The sequence below is a fragment of the Muntiacus reevesi genome, chromosome 7, assembly GCF_963930625.1.
Source record: "Muntiacus reevesi chromosome 7, mMunRee1.1, whole genome shotgun sequence".
Taxonomy (NCBI): Eukaryota; Metazoa; Chordata; class Mammalia; order Artiodactyla; family Cervidae; genus Muntiacus; species Muntiacus reevesi.
This window is the reverse complement of record NC_089255.1, coordinates 53,168,030-53,190,384: the sequence shown is the minus strand read 5'-3', so window position 1 is coordinate 53,190,384 and position 22,355 is coordinate 53,168,030. Positions and strand designations below refer to the sequence as shown.

At 39.8% G+C, this 22,355-nt stretch overlaps 1 protein-coding gene across 3 annotated transcripts in view; it reads right to left on the bottom strand.

Annotated features, from left to right (window-relative positions):
• Positions 1-3,118: 3,118 nt before the first annotated feature.
• The window catches only part of RAB27A (RAB27A, member RAS oncogene family), an 83,050-nt gene continuing 63,813 nt past the window's right edge, over positions 3,119-22,355 (bottom strand). For all 3 annotated transcript variants that reach the window (XM_065940422.1, XM_065940421.1, XM_065940423.1), the window contains 2 exons: positions 16,675-16,798; positions 3,119-5,433 (listed from right to left, as the gene is read on the bottom strand). In XM_065940422.1, coding sequence (XP_065796494.1) covers positions 5,235-5,433; positions 16,675-16,798 — 323 coding nt within the window. In that variant the 3' untranslated portion in view covers positions 3,119-5,234. The remainder of the gene's footprint in view (positions 5,434-16,674; positions 16,799-22,355) is intronic.

Here is a 22,355-nt window from a genome sequence, read left to right as displayed (position 1 = left end):
TTTTGGTTCACTGGCCCTTGCTCATGTTTGGGGCTGAAGCTGGTGGAGAAGGAACAGGAGTTCATTTTAAATAGTGAGCTCATCCTTAGTAGGTGTTTTCTGTAAAAATTCTGTAAATTCTGGGTGGAAATGTCCCCTCTGAAGAGATTCTGTTTGCTTCTCCAAAGTAATCTAGAGGTATTGCCAGTCACAAATTATTTTATGTTAGCTTATGTTCATTTTTTGCCTTAAACATTTCCAGGGGGAAAAAAAAAAACCAGGAGAGGAGTAATGTAAACTTGAATCTTAAACCTGTGTAAAAGCACACTTATGGTTATAAATTCGCAAGGGAGATTAAGACATAGACCAGGCCCTGGCTTTGAGTGTGTTTGGGGTTAGGAGGCCCTCCATTCCAGCGTTCTACCTCCAAGGAATCCAGAGTTTTCTCTCATGATGGCATGTAGCCATTAAAGCTGAGTACTTTGATTACTGATCCTGCAAAATCCAAACCAAAAGCAAACCACATCCAGTATCAGTTTGTTACAAGATCCCACTGTTGCTGATGTTGTTGTTGTCTGTTTTGTGGGAAAAGAGGGATGGTCTCTAGGTATTATCCTTACTTTCTTAAGAGATCAATAGTTCATTTAAAAAATACATTCATTATATTTTATCCAGCATTATCAAGTGTTTTATATTAGAAGAGTTTTCTAGTTCTAAACTCATCCATCTTGCCAAAAATAGAAGACCTGGAAATACTATATAGAGTTTTCTGGGTTATAAGAAGACAAGCAAAGCATTCTTTATTGTGCAAAAATAAACAAATGGGGACTAATCAAACATATAAGCTTTCGCATGGCAAAGGAAATCATTAAACAAAAAGACAACCTATAAAATGGGATAAAATACTAGTAAACAATGTGACTAACAAGGGATTAATTTTCAAAATATACAGACAGCTCCTACGACTCAATATAAAAAAAAATCAAAAAATGGACAGAAGATCAGAATAGACTTTTCTCTAAAGAAGAGAGGCATATGAAAAGATGCTCAACATCACTAATCATTAGAGAAATGCAAATCAGAACTACAATGACATATCACCTCACACCAGTCAGAATAACTATCATCTAAAAGCCTACAAATAATAAATGCTGGGGAGGGGGTGGAGAATAAAGAATCTTTCAACACGGTTTTGGGGAAAGTAAATCTGTGCAGCCACTATGAAAAACAGTATGGAGATTTTCTTTAAAAAACCAAAAATAGAGTTATCATATGATCCAGCAATCCCACTCCTGGGCATATATGGAAAAGACAAAAACTAATTTGAAAAGATACCTGCACTCTACTGCTCCTAGCAGCACTATTTACAACAGTCAAGACATGGAAACAGCCTGTCCCCATTGACAGATATATGAATAAAGAAGATGTGATTATATATATATATATATATATATATAATGGAATGGAATATTACTATGGCCATAAAATATTAATTTTACGGCCACAGTAATATTACACACAATGGAACATTACTTGGCCATAAAAAGAATGAAATAATGCCATTTGCAGCAACACTATCATACTAAAGATATTAAGTCAGGCAGAGAAAGATAAATACTATATGCTATGTCTTAAATATGGAATCTAAGAAACAGTACAAATGAGTTTATTTATAAATCAGAAACAGACTCACAGACATAGGAAACAAACTTATGGTTTACCAAAGGGGAAAGAAGGAAGGAGGACTATATTAGGAGTATGGGGTTAACAAATCCACGCACTACTGTACATAAAGCAAACAACAAGGCCCAGTATATAGCACAGGGAACCATATTCAATAGCTCGCAGTAACCTTTAGTGGAAGAGAATCTGAAAAGGAATATACACATATATGTTATATATTCATATATACATATATAATGTATATATAATGTTAGCAAAGAATTACTTTGCCAAAACAGATTGTAAATCAACTACAGTTCAATTTTTAAAAACTCCTAATTGGGAATTTCCTGTTCTGTCCAGTGGTTAGGGCTCCACACTTCTACTGTGGGGGGCAAGGGTTTGATCCCTGGTCAGGGAACTAAGATCCTGCATGCCACTTGGAATGGTCAAAAAATTAAAAAACCCAAAAGTCCATATTGAACATTTCTTCAATGGATTGTTAGCTATCTTGACATCAACTTCAAAAGATCACAGTATATTTCTCAGAGTTTCTAATTTCTGATAATAAACAAATATGGACTTATTTTATGAGAACCTTTCTAAACATTTTGAAGTCCTGGACTCTAACTTTGAAAACTCTTTCATTTGACTCTGCTGCATCTTAAGTCCTTTATTCAGTCCAATAGCCACTTGAGTACCTACCATGTCCCAGGCCTTTTCCGGGTAGCAGCAACACAGTTTTGAAGAAAACTTCCCACATCCCTGTCCTCATGGAGCTTATATCTTAGTGAATAGAGACAAACATTTAAATATATTGAGTGATGATGCATGTACAAAAACATGTGCAAAAACAGAGCAGAATAACAAGGCAGCAGGGGACAATCTGATAGGGGCCACGAGAGGGAGTGACTGCTATTTTATAGAAGGTGATCAGCAAAGTCCTTTTGGACAACAAGACATTTGAATTGTCCTACAGGGTGGGAGAGGGAGCCATGTAGATATACGGAAGACAAGCATTCCAGGCAGAGGGAACAGCAGATATTCCAGGAACACACTTGACTGCTCCAGGGAGGCCAGTATACTCACAGAGGAGTGAGTGAGGGGGACAGGGTGGTAGGAAATAAGGTCAGAGAGCCCATCTCCCTGTATTCCCTCCTCATCCCGTTAAGTACTACACCCTCCCCAAGGCTTCTTGCATCCCATCTCTCAGCCCCAGTCTGAGTTCAAGCCTTTACCATCCTTGCTTTGTTCACCTGACAACAGCAGGCACAACACTTCACGCACTGCAGGTGCTCCATCAGGGTTTGATGATGACATGTGTGAATTACCTTCTCTAGAACATGCTATCTTGGCCGGTACCTCATCAAGTACCCAGTGGAATTTGTGTCTCTGAATGTGCTTTCCTTTAGCATTACATCCTCTGGGCTGAAACTTTCTTGTAAAGGGAAATGAAGTTATGTTCACACACAGATGACAGATTAAACCACTTTTTTTATTATAAGCTTATCTGGCACAAAATTCACTGAAGATACACTTCACTTTTACACAAGCCTGTAAACAGAAAAATACATTGACACACAAGAAAGTTTATGTTGGTGCTTCAAAGTAAATTTAAACAAATGATTTCCAAAGAGTATACAGGTTGTTGATGTCAATAACTGAAAATGGCTCTTGTGTGTGCACTGTATCATGCATATATTTCATTGTGTATTAAGGCCAATAGAATCTGTACAAATTGCTCGTTTGGTTCCTGATAGGCTGACACAATACAGATATTGTTTTCTTTTTCACTATACAAGTAAATCATATAAAACGTCCCCTGGTACATAGCTATAAAATTATTTCCTCCACTTAAGTCTTACAGCAATTTTACAAGGCACTGATTATGATGAGGACCCTGTCTTTGAAATATGTGGATCTTTTATCACTAGGATACACAATTCAAATGCATAGGACTCGGTGACTTCTTGGTATTTTAAAAAGTCTAAATTTTCAGGATAGAAATAGGTAAGATCTTAGAAAGCATAACTAAGTTTCTTAAGCAGGTGGTGGAAGGGCAGTGACAAAAAAAAAAAACCAGGACAGATGGTCCATAAAAAGCTGTTTGAAAATTATCATAAACAAGTAGTTATTTTTCATCATAGTTGTATTTTTCTAATTACAGTTATGCCATCACAAAATACATTTGTTTTTATTCTTTATTTAAATTATAATGAGTGGTATTTCTTCCTAAATAGCCATTAAGTTCTTTGGAAATTTTAATCTACTTAAACTACTTTAATAAATAAGAATTTTCCCCTTTGATTTTTATAAACAACTGCCATGAAGCATATTTTGAAACACACCTTTAATTTGGTAAAAAAGACACTTTGACAGTGTGGAAGAGTACGTGACCTTGGCAAGATCCAGCAAGTACAGTAAATACCCATGATCTCAGTGAAAACTACAGGCTATAGAATATTTTGTTTTTCTATTTTGAAACAGAATACGAATGTAATTGCTTAAATACAAACATCCATCTTCCACCAAACAGTATAAACAGACATGTTATGTAATTATAAACTAATTCCTTCAATTCCACCCATATAAAAACAAAACAAGCTTCAAGGATCAACAAGATAGAGCCTGATGGTGGAAAAAAAATGATGAGTCGTTCATAAGCTAATTGAAACTGCAGCCTGAGGATGCCAGACTAACATTATAAATATGAAGAAAAAGAAGCTAAATATTTGCTTATCACAAATAACTTCAACATAAGCACCAGCTATGTTCAGATAGGGCCAGCACATAGGCCAAGTATAAGTGCACAGATCACTGTGAACTAAAGGCATAAAAATCTAATTCCCTGACCCTTCAATCAACCTTTCAGAGCAAAGGGAATCGAGCGGGGAGCCAGAAGTCCCCACTTCAGTCGCTTAGAAAACACTAGACCACCCCAGTCCTTACTCTCAAGGCCCTTCCCACCAAAAATAGCCACAGTGAGCATGAAATTGATCAATCCAGTTTATCCAGGGCCTATAGATATGGCCAATCATTTGTCCTATATTCATTTTAAACAGAATGCTTACATAAATTATACTCAAGACATTGAACCATCATTTGTGTATATTCTTATTTAACATTTAAATTGTTTAGATGACATTTTAGAAAGTCCCCTGTGGTGCAAAAAGGGTCTTAAATCTGCATTAAAGACTGCGCAAAAGACCTTCTAAGATCTTAAAGGTGAGACTCTGGCTCTATCTATGGTAAAGCAGGGATGGTATCTTCAGTCATTCTACATAATAAATGCGCTGTTTTGTGGCTACAAAATCCTGAATCCTTGAATGATCTACTGCCATGGGGCTAATGTCTTATAAGGCACTTTTGGCTATGTGAGATATTTTGCCTAACTCTCAGGCTGAATCTTAAAGAATATTTACAAAGCTGCAGCAAAGTAATTTTAAAACAGGATGCTTTACTGATAGGTTTAATTGGGATGGTGAGAAGCAGTTTGTACGCAAGGCCTGTTTGTCTCTCTCTGAGTCATGTATCACCATAGGGAAGGTCACAGACACGGGCCCCTTGAATGGCTGTTCAGCTCACTAGCCCCTTCAACAGCCACATGACCCCTTCTCCTTTTCTTCATTCGGCTGATCTGCAGAGGTGTGACCGTTGGAACGCACCACGCCTTCAGGAATCCAGGACTTGTCCACACACCGTTCCATTCGCTTCATTATCAGGTCCAGGAGCGTCTCAATCGCTTGGTTTATGTTTGTCCCATTGGCAGCACTAGTTTCAAAGTAGGGGACTCTGAAAGACAGCAACAACTTGGGTTACAGCGTGTGGAGGGAAAGGTCAGTGACCTTTGCCCTTGATAATTCAACTGAGAAAATCAGAAGAATATAAATATATAAGACAGGAAAGGCATTTCACCACATTAAAAAGTAAAATAATAACTGACACTGCATTCTTAACAGAGATGTAAAACTTCTGGGAGTTTTAATCCCCATTTCACAAATGATGAAACTATAGCTCAGAAAGATGAAGTAATGTGCCCAATATCATAATGCTAGAAAGGGGTGGAATCAGGATTTGAATCCACAGTTGTTCAAGTGTAACCAACTCAACTATAGGCTCTACTGGTTCCAAATTTACATAATGTTGTATGAAGTTCTCTAAAACAGAGAACTCTCGCTTGCTGTCAATGGGGGAAAAAAAAAAATACAAGCCGACATGAGACATCAGAGGTCCCTGGCTGTATTTGTCAAAGGCTTGGCCACTTGTCAGCTCCAGGCAGTATTCCTGGACCACATCCTTGAAGACAAGACATTTGGAATTCTACAGCGCTTCAGGGTTCCTCAAGCATATCAATCTTAAGCATGTTTATTTTGTTATCCCAGGACCTGAGATTAGGTATAATCCTTTAGTAACTCACAAAGCATCATCTATGAGGTTATTTTTCACATGTTCTTAAGACATCACCAGTCTTCTTGCGGTGGTCACCCTTCATACTTGATCTTTGCAACTGGATTAATCAATTACCTGCCAAATTCTTCCTCCTCCTTAATAAAGTCATGAAAATAATGATACAATTATATGTTCTTCGAACTGTTGACTTCATTCCCACCACTTAGTAAGGAGCCTGACCAAAAATACTCTTAGATGTAAAAACTATATTAGATTAGTTTTTACATTAGATGTAAAAACTACAAAAAAAAGTTGTTTGGCCCCTTCAAGAGTCCTGCAATTGAATTCAGTAAAATATTCCTTACATTCATAAATATCTTAACATCCATCTCTATCACTCTTCCTGAAGAATGTCTTTGTTTTCCTGGGTTCTCATAGCATGTTAACACTACATCAATGACTCTGATTACAATTCCAGTAGTTCTTGCATTACACCCTGACCAGGAGCAGCTTCCACAGGAGAGCTTTAACAGAGTTGTTTTAACCTTCTCAGTGCTTTGACAGATAACCTTCAGAACTGTTCTGCTTCCTAAAAAGCACAGTGGGGCTACATGTGGAGGCATAGAAGGTTATCTGTCCATTACCATTCCTCAAGATGCTGCTTGTTATCTGCTTGCTTCCTACAGGAACTAACAGGCCTTGCAACTGGACTCTGTATTCTCTCCTGTTGGAGTGTAGCTCATAAAAACTGCTTGAGGAACCATCGCTTTGTTTGAGCATCTATCTGTGAGGTATGATGGACATAGTTGTTCCACTGATTCTACCATGCCCATGTTCATAGCCCTTCATATGCTGACTCTAAAATACCTTAATCAGGTGCTTTCCTGGTGGTCCAGTGGCTAAGAATATGCCTGCCAAGGCAGGGGACATGGGTTCAATTCCTGATCCAAGAGGATCCCACATGCCAAGGAGCAACTAAGCCCATGTGCCACAACTACTTAAACCCTGATGCCCTAGAGCTTGTGTGCTCAACAGGGGAAGCCACGGCAACGAGAAGCCCGTGCGCCACAACTGGAGGGCAGCCCCCACTCACCGCATCCGGAGAAAGCCTGTGTACTCCACCAAAGACCCAGCGCAGCCATAAATAAATAAATCTTTTTAAAAATAAAGTGAAATATCTTCATCAGAGAAGGTCTCACTGGCCAAATTACATCATCTTAGTGATTTTTAAACCTCTTGCCTGGCTATCTCTTTGGTTACTGTCAGTCTTTTCTTTTTTTCCCCTATATCTTCATCTGGTGCCTTATTCACAAAATGAAGGAAATGCATTTTTCCCATCCCCCTGGTCACATGTAGTATTCCTCTACCAAGTTTGAAGAAGACATTCTTTGTGGAAACTCAATAAATGCTTATATATCAACTACCTATGTTACTGAGTTAAGTCCCAGGGACACTTTTTGATGCTGCCATTCTTACATGAACTGAATTTTAGATTAAGAATTCTCAAAATTTAAACACTTAGATTTTCTCCATCATGCTCTTCTCAGTTACACCCAAGGAGAATCATTTAATGTCTAAGAATATTGCTTATACTTAAGGAGAAGGCTTGTCATTCTATCACCATTCAGAAAGCCATTGTTGCATGAAAAAGCAACTGAAAAATTTATCCCTCCCTATGAGAATAATGGGTTGAAATTGGAAATACAAAAATAAAAAAGCAATTGAGCAGAAAACTTTCTTGTAAACGCTGGTTACAATGGTTCACATCTCATTTTTAACATTTCCTTAAAGTCCATCATATATATCTTTCCAACTATAGAGTCCTCAGCCTCACTGAATTCCTCAACAGGATTTCTCTCCATTAAGCTATTTCTATTTTTTATAGTTTCTTCCATCTCAGCTCCTAATATCCCAAAATCATTTAAAGGCATAAATGAAAAAATTACAAATAGTCTAAAAATGATAAAACCTATACATGAGGACTTCCCTGGTGGTTCAGATGGTAAAGAATCTGCCTGCAATGCAGGAGACCAGGGTTTGATCCCTGGGTCAGGAAGATCCCCTGGAGAAGGGAATGGCTACCCAGTTAAAACTACAGTTTTTCCAGTAGTCGTGTATGGATGTGAAAGTTGGACCATAAAAAGGGCTGAGCGCCCAAGAATTGATGCTTTTGAACTGTGGTGCTGGAGAAGACTCTTGAGGGTCCCTTGGACTGCAAGGAGATTAAACCAATCAATCCTAGAGAAATTGAATATTCATTGGAAGGATTGGTGCTGAAGCTGAAACTCCAATACTTTGGCCACCTGATGCAAAGAGATGACTCATTGGAAAAGACCCTGATGCTGGGAAAGATTGAGACCAAGAGAAGGGACTGACAGAGGATGAGATGCTTGGATGGCATCACTGACTCAATGGACAAGAATTTGGGCAAACTCTGGGAGATAGTGAAGGACATGGAAGACTGGCATACTACAGATCATGGGGTCACAAAAAGTCGGACATGACTTAGCAACTGAACAACACCACCCACTCCAGTATTCTTGCCTGGAGAATCCCATGCACAGAGGTGCCCAGTGGGCTACAGCACATGGGGTGGCAAAGAGTCAGACACTTAAAGGCAGTCTGGACAATGGTTAACAACCATAACTTCTGGAATCAGGTTGCCTAGATTCAAATCCTATTATAACTCCATACTAACTGTTTAGCACTGGCAAACTATAAACATCTGTGCCTCAGTTGCTTTATCCATAAAACCAGAAAATATCATTATCTTCCTATTAAGGATTAATTGAGTTAACATCTAAAGGACTTAGATTGGAGTCTTCCACATAAGAAATGTGTCATTTCTGACAAATGTGTCATTAATAAACATTTTCTATTTCAAACACAGTAATGGGTTACAAAAGTTTGTTTTTAACTTTCTTGTTTAAAACTCAGAATATATAGAATCACTGAATTGTGGAAAATCATAGCTCCAAGAGACCTTAGCAAGATTTTAAACATTAACTTTTCAGACTAGTGCACAAAAATTGATTCAATCCACTATGAAGCTGATCTATAGTCTTGCCCTAAATTCTGGTAGTCTGAGTTATGCTTCCCTACATTAGAGATGGCTCACTCAGATCTGTCCTAGCCAATGTGTTTCCTGCTCCAAAGCATTTGTTTCCCTCCAGTTCTTGTCAAACCATACTTACTACCATTCCTTACTACCACAAGTGATCATCATTAAATGCTGAGAGAAAACAGATCTTACTTTACTGATTAATACCATAAAGAAGGTAGAGTGCTGAAGAACTGATGATTTTGAACTGTCGTGTGGGAGAAGATTCTTGAGAGGCCCTTGGACTGCAAGGAGATCAAACCAGTCAATCAATCCTAAAGGAGATCAGTCCTGAATAGTCACTGAAAGGACTGATGCTGAAGTTGAAGCTCCAATACTTTGGCCACCTGATGCAAAAAGTCGACTCATTGGAAAAGACCCTGATGCTGGGAAAGATTGAAGGCAGGAGGAGAAGGGGACAACAGAGGACAAGATGGTTGGATGGCATCACCGACTCAATGGACATGAGTTTGAATAAGCTGCAGTCCATGGGGTCTCAAAGAGTTGGACACAACTGAGCAACTGAACAACAACAAATGACAGACACTTCTAGCAGAACTATGAGCTATTCTCTAATGCTTACTAACTTAAGTAAATACTTGGTAGAATTTCAGGGTATATGAGTGAAAGCATACATTTTGAAGTCACTCATATTAAAAGAGGTACAATACTAAGAAGATATACAGTTTTAATCCCAAATTATACTAACAAACTAAAAATTAAAAGTGTTTTTCTGACCCTTTGTAAACCTCCAGGTGATGTGACCAGGAGTCAGGTTAACAACCTTAAAATCTTCAGACTAATTATTCAGAGCCTTCTAAGCAACTGAGGTAATGCGGTTTTTATTCCTATAGGAATAAATGAATACTAGCGATCACTCCTTGCCACCCTCAGCTCTTTGAGCTGCCAGACAAAAAGTAAACTAAATGAGATGGACAGCAAAGACCCTGAATTAAGACTTTCTTTCCATCATGAAATGATGTCTCTGGGAATTCCCTGGCAGTCCAGTGGTTAGGACTCTGTGCTTTCACTGCTGAGGGTGTGAGTTCAATCCCTGATCAAGGAACAAAAATCCTCCAAGCTATTTGGTGTGACCAAACAAACAAACAAAAAAATGATGCCCTGTGCTCACATTTGGAAATTGGACTGCTCAGCTTGTCCTAAGGGCATAGAAATTCTAGTATAAAGTCAGTCATATTTTTATGCCTATATCTTCTTGATGTTCACTTTTAGAAGGTACTTGGGCTACTTTATCCAAACAGTTCTCTGTATTTGTAAAGAGGTATAACAGTGCTTCATTGAGTCTTAATAAAGAAGCAATAAGATAATACAGGTAAGGGGCTTAACACAAGCTTAGCATCTGGCAAGTTCTCAATCAATATTCATCCAATGGGATTCTCTTGTTGTCTAGAAATAATGTTCTGCTTTTCCTAAAACTTTCCAGGCAAAAATTTAGTAATCCTAGCTTAAATTCCGGAGAAGGCAGTGGCAACCCACTCCAGTACTCTTGCCTGGAAAATCCCATGGACGGAGGAGCCTGGTGGGCTGCAGTCCATGGGGTCGCGAAGAATCGGACACGACTGAGCGACTTCACTTTCACTTTTCACTTTCATGCATTGGAGAAGGAAATGGCGACCCACTCCAGTGTTCTTGCCTGGAGAATTCCAGGGACGGTAGAGCCTGGTGGGCTGCCGTCTATGAGGTCGCACAGAGTCGGACACGACTGAAGCGACTTAGCAGCAGCAGCAGCTTAAATTCAAGTGGATCAACTGCCCCACTTTCAAGCATAGAGATAGGTGTATTGTTCCTTCTTGCCACATGATGGTGCTAGTGCAGAACAACTAGGAAGCAGTTCGTCAAACCTTCAGAAAAAATTCTGTGCAGCTAACTGATATCAATCCATAAATGTGCACTAAATGGATTTTGGAACACTTGCAGAACACCAATTTTGATGTACTTTTAATAAATAGGTAAATCACAAATTTTTTAGTTTAAGAAAATGAGGGGGACATAATCATTTGCAGTTTTTCACCGAGACAACTGTATCCAGCTCATGTCATAATTTAGGATCCAATTTTTAGCTGTTTTCTCTTCTCTTACTTATTTCTACAAAACTAGAATATCCAAGATTCCAGTTAGAGGTTCCCAGGAATGAAAAGCAAGTGTATTTGGTGATTCTGTGCAATGGTTTTAGACATTTGGCTCACATGTGTATCCACAAATTATGGAGGAATTTTTCATTAAGTAAAAAGCGAGTCTCACTACTTTTTATAGCCTGTTGGCTGCTAAATGAACAAGCATTTAGAGGAAAGGGTGAGGCATAAGCTGTTTCACCCTGGGAGAGAGTGCCAAATGAAATCCAGATCATCTTCTGAGTTCTGTGGGGCTCTGGAAATCAGTCTTGTCTGTTTAGCTGCAGCTTATGTGTGTGGTTTTAAAATGTGCCCAATGATAAGTCATTATTTATTTCTTGAATAAAGAGAAAATATCATCAAGTTTTCAAAGAATCAAAGTACCAGAGTTCAAGCTAGTCATACATTTCATCTAGTTCAGACTAGATGAAATACTGAGTGCCACATGCTGAGCTAAACCACTGGGAATACCAGAAATGGTCTGTACTCATATTATTAATGTTGTAAATAAAAGTTTTTAACACATCCTCCATTCCAGAAACTCTTGAGCACCTTTCCCATTAGCCAGTAGTCTCTAGTTGGGAGGTAGGGAGGCAGAGTTTTCTTCTATTTGCTGTCCCTAAGAATAGATCCTAAAAGTCCTCATCATCATAAGAAAAAAAAATTGTAACTACAGGGGACTCTCCTGGCAGTACTGTGGTTAAGACTCCATGCTTCCACAGCAGGGTGTCCAGTTTCTACCACTCCTCTGGAAACTAAGAGCCCAAATGCCTTGAGGTTCAGCAAAAAAGAAAAAAAGAAAAAAAACTGTAATTGGGCCAGTGATGGATGTTAACTAAACTTATTGTGGTGATCATTTCACAATGTATACATAAATCAAATCATTAACTCATATACCTAAAACTAATAAAATGTTAAATGACTTGTTTTATCTCATTCTGTGAAAATGTACTGCTTATTTCTTTGCACAGCACATGTGATATACAAGCATTCAATTATCATACTTTCATCATATTCACTATGTCCTCTATTTCCCTTAACCCTGAATTAAAAACAAAAGGCTTATACTGACTAACAACTACCTTCTGTGAGTAAAGAGGGTAGAAGGACACTTAGATGCAACCATTTTCGCTTACAATGAAGTCTTTGCCTATAAGCTTATGGTTCGTGCTCGCTTGGTAACAATCTGTGTCCCTGCCCCATCCATAGCACAGCTGATATCATTAACTGTGTAAGAGAAAAAATCTTCCTGGGCTCAGCATGGATTTTCCAGTGAACAGTCAGTGAGCACATGTCCCTCCCCAAACGTGGCACAAGTAGACACCTGCTTCATATTCTGTTGCACCATCATTTTGTCCAGTTTTGTGGGCAAGGAAAATATCTGCTGGCATGCACAGCTCATGGTAACCTGACACCTGCACGGGTGCTTCTCAAAGTGCTATCCTCAGTCACTAGGAGGAGCAACATCTAGGAATCAGCTAGAAATGTAAAATCTGGGGCTTCATCCCAGTCCCACTAAATGAGAAATTCAGTGGGACCCAGAGTTCAGGTGATGCTGGGGCACACTTAAGTCTGAGATCTAACAGTACCATCTAAAAGAGGAATGTTGCCAATATGCTTTCTGCTTTTTCTTCTAACATATTTGTCACTGACTTTGCAGATATTTTTAAAAGTGTTTCAGCAACAATGTGAATATCATGGTTTTGACTGGCAGAAATACAAATCTGAATAACGCTCTGTTTTGCTGTCTTCTCTGATTTCATTGTCAATATTATTCAATATTGGAAAGCATTATTTTGTAGTTGTTCTAAAAAAGCTGGTTTATGGGCCACATTGCTTTGTTGTATTAGGAAGTGACCTAAGAGCTTCATGTTACAATTTAAACAAATGTTATAGCAAAAAAAAAAAAGTGGGGGGAGGGGATTAGGGGTGAAGGGATTCTTAGTCTACTAAAAATAAATTTTCAAATATTCATCATCATGCATCCAATTCACCCTTTCTATTTTGGGCTGCTGCATGAAGTCTTCATTTTCAAATTTACTTGTCCCAACAGACACACATTTATATTCCTTATTTGCACTGCAGCATGTTTTTATTAGGTTTGCAAAGTTTTTCTGAGACATAGTCTTTCATTCTTAAATACATGTATATTTCAGAGAGCCACTTGTGAACCAATGATCCATTCTTATGAACTGAGGGTAGATGGTAATGCAACAGTAATAAAACCCACAAATTTATCAGATAACATACAAATGATGTGAAGATATCCCATAAACTACTGTTTTCTGATTGTTAGCACATAGATGGATTAACCAACATAGTCTTTAAGTGCATGTGCAACCAATGAAAATATTACAACTATTAAAAATGAAAAAAAAGATTTCTGTGAAAATAATCATTAAACTTAAAAGTCAAATCTGTCCAATCCATGTGAACCCAATTACTCCTTTACACCTTCCTCTGAAACTCCCAACAGCCTACAGACTCTATGTTATGCTTCTTAAATCCTAAGGGAAGTCTGCTTCCATCCCTTCCCATCTTCAATAACCTCCACTATCTTATCTGCTAATCTCTCCTCTGCTCATTTTAACCCAGTTCAGAAACTTCACACTGAGCCTCTCTTAAGAAATACTGCCCAGATCTTCTGAGCTGAGCACTGAGGAAAGGCGGCCTGTTTTGTACCCAGAGTCTCCATATAGTCAGAAGGTAACGGCAGGCTCTCCAGTACTGGGCAGGATGTGGAATCCTGAGAATGGGCACAGAAGAAACAACCAAAGGGCAGGTAGAGCCCAGAGAGGGAATGAGTCAATCCAGAGCCACTGCAACACTTGACAATATAATTGTTGGGTCTAGCTAACTTTCCTAGCTGCCCTATTTTTTTTTTTTTTTTTTTTTTTTTTGTCTTTGCAAACACACTTCTCAAAAGCATGGTCTAGCTAGGTCCACAGCTTCCATTGCTTCATCACTTACTTCCTCCTCACCCCATTGCAACACAGCCCCCAGCTTCAACACTTCAGAATCCACCATGGTATCTGATCCCTCTTTCCTTCCACTATTTTACAAAAGTGACTATCAAGATAGAAGTGGGCATATCAGGTGATCAGAATCGCCTGCGGGGCTTGGTCTGCCCCCACCTCAGAATCACCTCAGTCAGAGGTTCTCAAGCTCTGCTCCAAAAATCATATGGAGGGACTTCCCTGGTGGTTCAATGGTTAAGAATTCACCTGCCAATGCCAACCCAGGGATGTGGGTTCAATCCCTGGTCTAAGAAGATAGCACATGCTACGGGGCAACTAAGCCCAAGTGCCACAACTACTGGGCCCATGTGCCACAGCTACTGAAGCCCGTGAGCCTACAGCCCGTGCTCCCCGACGAGAGGACACCGTCATGAGAAGCCTGTGCACCGCAACTAGAGAGTAGCTCCTACTTGCTGCAACTAGAGAAAGCCCACACACTGCAACTAGAGAAAGCCCACATGCTGCAATGAAGGCACAGTGCAGCCAAAAATTAAATTAATTAAAAACAAATAAATAAATAAAAGTCAGTGGGGCCATTGCTTTAAAAAAAAAAATCACATGGGGAGCTTTTAAAAGACACCAGTGCCCAGCCCCACTCTCCATCTGTGGTAGCTTTATGATCCGTCAGCTTGTCTAGATTGAACAACACTTCCCAGAACTCCCTCTGCAGTGAAGGTGGACCACAGAGAGATGCAGGGGGGAGATGCAGGGCAGAAGTGAAGCAGCAGCCATTCTGCAGCTCTCATGTTTTGTCGCTTATCTGCTGGCTCATCTCAGTGGCACAAACCAGCAAGCAGACCTGTCTCCTTTTCCACCTTCCCCTAGATTCTCCTTTGGCTTCTCCAGCTCCTGGGGCAGGTGTGCTTGTGTTTAGCTCTGTGCAAAGAGCACTGGCTTCTGGTGGACACCCACACCATTGGTCAGAAGCAACAGGTACTGACACAGCTTCAGTCCATGGTCATGGTCCCAGCTGGTTCTGGCTCTCCACCAAATCAAATCCACCTTCCCTTCTGAGTGCCTGTCCTGAGGGCTTCAGCATCAGACACACAGCAACCCTTCACAGGGACTGCCCAGGAGCTCTCCACTCCATCCTCCCTGTCACCCCAGACTGACCTGGGGAAGTACTCATAAGAGCACTCCGTGTTCAAAGGCCTTCAGCAATTTCCTGAGCCCCTACAGATCAAGTCTACTCTTCTTCTCTAGTATTCAAATCTCTCCAGACTCTTGGTTCCTTCCTGCCCAGTCAACCTATCCTTCCACTCCCTCTCCAGGGTGAACCTCATCCTTGAGTGCTTTCTGAACTCCATCAGCCCAAAAAAGAGAAAGGCAGGGTTCACACGATAAAAAGGCAAAGTCCCTTCTATTGCTTCCTTGGATTTGTCTAACAACAGAGGCCAGTAGGCAGTAACACCCTCTACATACAGTACACCACCCACACCACTCTTCTCTCTTACTTTCTCTTTCTCCCTCTCTCGCCTTCCTTCTCTACCCTTCTTGCTGTCTCCCACTAACAGTAAGAGTAATTATTACATGCACATTTGCATTCTCATTATATTGGAGGAAGAAAGTACAGCACAAATTGCTTTGTAGTACTTTATTGAGCAGTGGCTGACCCCTTCTTTCACGTCCATTAATGCTGCTGCTACTATGATCCTATCTCCTGAGCTCAAGGAGGAAGACAGTATTTAGCTGACTCTCCACCACAAAAATCAGGCTTCCCTGGTGGCTCAGTGGTAAAGAATTCCTGCAGTACAGGAGACATGGGTTCAATCCCTGGGTCAGGAAGATTCCCTGGAGGAGGGCATGGCCACTGAATCCAGTATCCTTGCCCCAGAGAATCCCACAGACAGAGAATCCTGGAGGGCTACAATCCATGGGGCCTTCAAGTCAAACACGACTGAAGTGACTAAGCACACACCACAACAAAAACACAGCTTAAACCAAAGGAGATCTTCACACTCCTCCACCAGCATAGGTATTTCAAGGCCAATAAGGCCTTCTTGTATCCTGGAACTTGCCAAAGCAGAATATGGACTGGGCTTTGGATTTTCCTCACTGAATAAATATACAGATTTTCCTTATCCTGGGCATCTCGTACCTGCATCTTGGAAAGGAGGCCATATACAGTTAGGGTGTTTGCCCTTGAAGCTGTCTTTTCTTCAAACACCAAGAGACTGATAAAATGGTACTGAAGCACTGAATGAAGGCCCTCACCAATGGCTTTTTCTATGGTTCCCAAATCATGTAATATTAATATGCAAAGGAGGTGTTTGACGCCGTCCCCCAAGGCCTACATCCCTCTCAGTTTTTTGCTCTTGCCTTTTTTGTTACCGATTCACGTGCAAATGCTTGCATCAGAAATTTGTGCTGTAGACTCCTCCCCAAAAATACTCACCCGTATTTCTCCGCAAGTCCTCTGGCTTCTTCCTCTTTTACTACTCTTTGGTCTTCCAGATCACTCTTATTTCCACATAACACTATATCTGGGTTTTCACAATATGCATGCATTTGTAGCTGGCCTATCAGTAGAAGAAGATAAGAAAATTTGTTATAGATAAGTAATATAAGTCTATGATCAGTGGAGAATATATGCAAAACTGCTGTAAATCTGTAAATGGATATACAGATATAAGGAAATGCATAATTCTTTATAATGCTTTCAAAGCACCAATACCCTAAGCTATAAAACTAAATGGATGGGGCAGAGATGTAAAACTAACGCTGTCCTTATGTACATACTCCAGCTTATTTATATTGGAGAGGAATGGGAGAATTTGTTATCCCTCCAAAAACTTATGTACACACACACACACACACACACACCCAACATAGATGTCTTCTTTATGAAGATCCTTTGGGGGAAAAAAAAAAAAAAACACTTGGAGGATTTTCTAGTGCTCATGACTAACCTTAAAGCTCTGTTTTTCATATATTTTCTCTCCACAGTAGTCACATTTTTAAAATGAATTGTCTTTCTGTAAACCTATTTCTATCTGAAATATTTTTCACATTTTTCTATTATCCTAAGGCAGAATCACCCTGTGTATTTAACTTACATGCAGAGTACATCATGAGAAACACTGGGCTGGAAGAAGCACAAGATGGAATCAAGATTGCCGGGAGAAATATCAATAACCTCAGATATGCAGATGACACCACCCTTATGGCAGAAAGTAAAGAAGAACTAAAGAGCCTCTTGATGAAAGTGAAAGAGGAGAGTGAAAACGTTGGCTTAAACCTCAACATTCAGAAAACTAAGATCATGGCATCTGGTCCCATCACTTCATGGGAAATAGATGGGGAACCAGTGGAAACAGTGTCAGACTTTATTTTGGGGGTCTCCAAAATCACTGCAGATGGTGATTGCAGCCATGAAATTAAAAGATGTTTACTCTTTGGAAGAAAAGTTATGACCAACCTAGATAGTATATTAAAAAGCAGAGACATTACTTTGCCAACAATGGTCCGTTTAGTCAAGCCTATGGTTTTTCCAGTGGTCATGTATGGATGTGAGGGTTGGACTGTGAAGAAAGCTGAGTGCCGAAGAATTGATGCTTTTGAACTGTGGTGTTGGAGAAGACTCTTGAGAGTCCCTTGGACTGCAAGGAGATACAACCAGTCAATCCTAAAGGAGATCAGCACTGGGTGTTCATTGGAAGGACTGATGCTAAAGGTGAAACTCCAATACTTTGGCCACCTCATGTGAAGAGTTGCCTCATTGGAAAAGGCCCTGAGGCTGGAGGGATTGGGGGTAGGAGGAGAAGGGGACGACAGAGGATGAGATGGCTGGATGGCATCACTGACTCGACGGACATGAGTTTGAGTAAACTCCGGGAGTTGGTGATGGACAGGGAGGCCTGGCGTGCTGCGATTCATGGGGTCGCAAAGAGTCAGACACAACTGACTGACTGAACTGAACTGAACTGGAGGCAGAATCAATTTATCTAAAACAAATGAAATATAGAATCAAATGAAGACAGAAAACCCAGAATATATAGTCAATGATTCTGTCACCAGACCCAAGAAGCAGGAGACTTCAAATCTCACTCTATAGCTTCTATTTCTTTTCACATGAAAATCTGTTAGTAGGCATATTAACAGCAATTAAAGCAAGAGAACTTCAACTAAGCTAAAAAGTTTAATCTCCCAAATAAGGAAAATAAGTCTTATTTCATACTCATCATGCCTCACAGTGAAATTAAAGTAACCCAAACTTACACAATAAGATATCCTCAAAAATGTATGGCCTAATTTACTTTTTATCATGGTTAACCATTAGTTCCTCATTATCAAGTCATGTTCATTATATCTTATCATGAGAAAGTCAAGTCAGTTAAAATTTACTGAGCAATAACGGAGGCCTGATACTTGGTGCAGAATTTCAGGGCACTGACCTTTGCCCCCTATACAGGCAAGACCAAACTGTACCATTTCCAACAGCCACATCCTTTCTATCCTCCAGGCTGTTAGGCGTGCTGCCCTAAGCCCTGAATAACCAAACACAACCTTCCTTCAGGGACATTCCCTACTTCCTTTACAGCTTGCCTCTCAGTTACATCCATTGTGAAACCTTTCTGGTCTCCAGAGAGGCTCAGTGCTCTGTTAACACCTTGTCTGTTCAGTGTCAAGGTTATGAAAATGAACTCTGGACCGAAGGTGTTTAAGGCTGAATCCTGGCTATGCCATTTACTAGCTGTGTGGCCTTGAGGAAGTTACATGGCCACTCTGTGCCTCAGTTTCCCCATCTTTAAATGAAGACAATGACAGTATTTACTTCACAGGGGTAAGGAAAAGATTAAATGAGTTAATTCAATGAATCTTCAGGTAAGGTCCATGGACCAGCAGCCTAACCATCACCTGGAAACTTGCTAGAAATGCAAATTCTCAGGTACCACCCCAGATCTACTGAAGCAGGAAGGCTGGGTTTGAGATCTGGAATCTGTTTTAACAATTTCTCTGGGGGGAATCTAGATGCATGCTCACACATGAAAAGCATTATGTTAATACAATAAAGCATTTAGAGATGTTGTATATTACCAGTAACAATGTTTAATAGTATTTATTTTGAGGAGTCTGGAAAGTATGATAATTGATCATTTTTCTTTTTTCCTAACTTTTTTACAAAGGTTGTGAATTACTTATACAAAAAACAAATTTATGAATTCTTTTAAAATATCTCACCAAAAAAGAAAGCACATACATAAATAACTACAACTCAATATGGTATGTGATAAGGATCATGTGTAAGTAGTACGAAACATAATAGGCTTAACTCCAATTGAGAGGAATAAAATTGACATACACACCCCACTGGCTCAGATGGTAAAGAATCTGCCTGCAATGTGGGAGACCTGGGTTCAATCCATGGGTTGGGAAGATCCCCTGGAAGAGGGCATGGCAATCCACCCCAGTATTCTTACCTGGAGAACCCCCATGGACAGAGGAGCCTGGTGGGCTGCAGTCCATGGGGTTGCAAAGAGTCGGACATGACTGAGCAACTAAGCACAGCATAGGATATATAAAATAGATAATAAGAGCCTGCTGTGTAGCACAGGGAACTCAACTCAATATTCTGTAATGGCCTATATGGAGAAGGAATCTTTGAAAGAAAAAAAAACGGATACATGTATAACTGATTCATTGTGCTGTACACCTGAAGCTAATACAACATTGTAAATCAACTATATTTTAATAATTTTTTAAAAGAGGAGAGAAAAAATTTAATTCAACAAAGTTACCACAGAAAATTTCATGGGGGCCATATTTTCTCAGATTTTAAAGAGTAAATTGAACTCTAAATTTTTCAGACAATGGGAATGAGTATGGAGAGCGCTTTTCAGACAGAAGGACTAATAGGAATAAAAATATAAAGGCAAAAAGACGCTAAAAATATACTTTCTGGGCTCTTGTCCCACTTCTGTGAGGCTACAGAAGAGCAGTTTAGAAATATAGGCTACTCTGGAGTTCCCTACAGAACACGCTGCCTGTGGGCACAGCTGGCCCATCCTCAAGCTCCAGAAAGACAGATGAGTGATACAGCACTATCCGATTCCTCCGTGATTTCAAACTCAGGCCCAGAGGACACGGCTCTCTGTTCAGTCTCCTAAGCTCAGCAGGGCTCAGCTTGGGACTCTTAACCGTTTCCCATGAGGACAGGAGAGAGTGGGTTCAAGGGAGAAAGAACCGCAGTGCATTTCTGGAGAAGCAAAGGGAGGGTGCAGACCTGGACTCCGCCCAGGCCTTCAGCACCCAGGACTCAGCTACCTGCTCAATGCAATACTGCCTCTGCTCTGTGATCCACCACTGGTTTATGTGTACACACATATATATGCTTGTGTGTGTATATAGATATATAATTTATATATATTAAATACATTAAACATACAAAATACATTAAATATTAAAATATACATTAAATGTATAATATATATATATATATATATATATATATATAATTTGATCCCCAAAAGAAGAAACGAATGGCAGAGGAAAAATAAAAAATATGTATAATTAGCAAATTTTTATTCCTAATTAAGATTTGTTATTACTATCTCTGACATTGAATCTTTCTGACAGTGAATACTTTACACTGAAGATGTGAAATCTCCAGTATGTATGTTTTCTTTGCCTAACTGGGCAATAAGAATTCTTTTACACTATAAGGAAAACACAAAATAATACACAGAGTTTCACATGATTTTATTCTTCACGTAACTAGCCATGAAGCCCAAATGGATGAGATTTACCTTGTCCAGAGTTTCGGTTTCTCCCAGTGAAAAATAGGTGGGTTGATGCTCTTCCTGTGCTAAGATTCTATGAGCCCATCTCTAACAACAATCCTTAGAAAATGCTTAAGAAAGCCCCAGAATTGGTTCCGATGACACAAAGTAGAGGATGATGAGCAAGGAACGAGGATAAGAGATTAGAAATAGTCACTGCCATTCAGCCAAAAGGGTGTGTGACTCAGACTGGCATTTAACAAAGTGAGGCCCAGTAAGCATGACTAACCTGGGGAACCTATATTTAAAGCATTAAATAGCTCTTCAACTCTTAGTGATTAACTTAGTTGAGAAAGAGCATAAAAAGCCACTGAATCCCTCCATCCCCAAAAGGGTCAGTGAATCAAAAGCCAAAAGCTCCATGTCCTTGGGCAAGCCTATTACTCCATTAGGCTAACCATCTTTATCCTAAAATGAGGATACACCACCTCCCTGGATCTCCTTATGGGGGAAACATGGGGACTGGATACAAACTATGTGAAAATGTTTTGAAAACCACAAGGCATTCATCAATTACTTATTTAAAGGCTCATTTTTAAAAACAAGGCTTTCTACTATAAAAATCACAGCCCATTACCCTTTCATAACACCGAAACTATAAGAAATTGTTATACAGTAGGGGTTTGTAAATAAGTTTTCATTCTAAAGATTTGGCTGTTAGGAATTTAACATCACAGGCCTCCCCAGTAGGTTCTCTATGATTCCACCAATACAACCAACAGAGGAAAATGTACATTTCGTCAAGTAGCAGGATTCTAAATGACTACTAACCAATCATGTAAGCTATCAGGCTGTCTCCAAAGAGCCAAAATACAGGTTTATGTATACTGTGTTGGGGACCACTCTGGCCAAGGCAGTTCTAGAGGTTTCCATGACAAGATCCTCCTGGCAAGTGCTCTGGCCCTTTAAATACAGAAGAGACCTTGAGACAGGGTTAGGATCCATTAATTTTTCAAAAGCATCAATGTACTACATGTTTTGAACCCTGGGATGGTATCAGACTCGATAGCACGTCTCTAGGCTTCTATCTTCATCTATAAAATGGGGGTAAGAGTCCTCTTTGTGGAAAAGCCTGGTGAAGAGATTACACAGAAAACACTCCATGAATCCAGAGTGCAAAATGCACTCAACAAATGGAGGTTAGCATGACCAGGGAAAGCAGAGGACTTCAGTCATGTTTGCTCCTGACCTAAGGAGCTGTGCTCCTTTAAATAGCATTTTAAACAGCATTAGGAGCTCTCACAAAACAACTTACAAAAGAAGTAGAATATAAGAGAGATTCTGTTTCAGGGAGTGG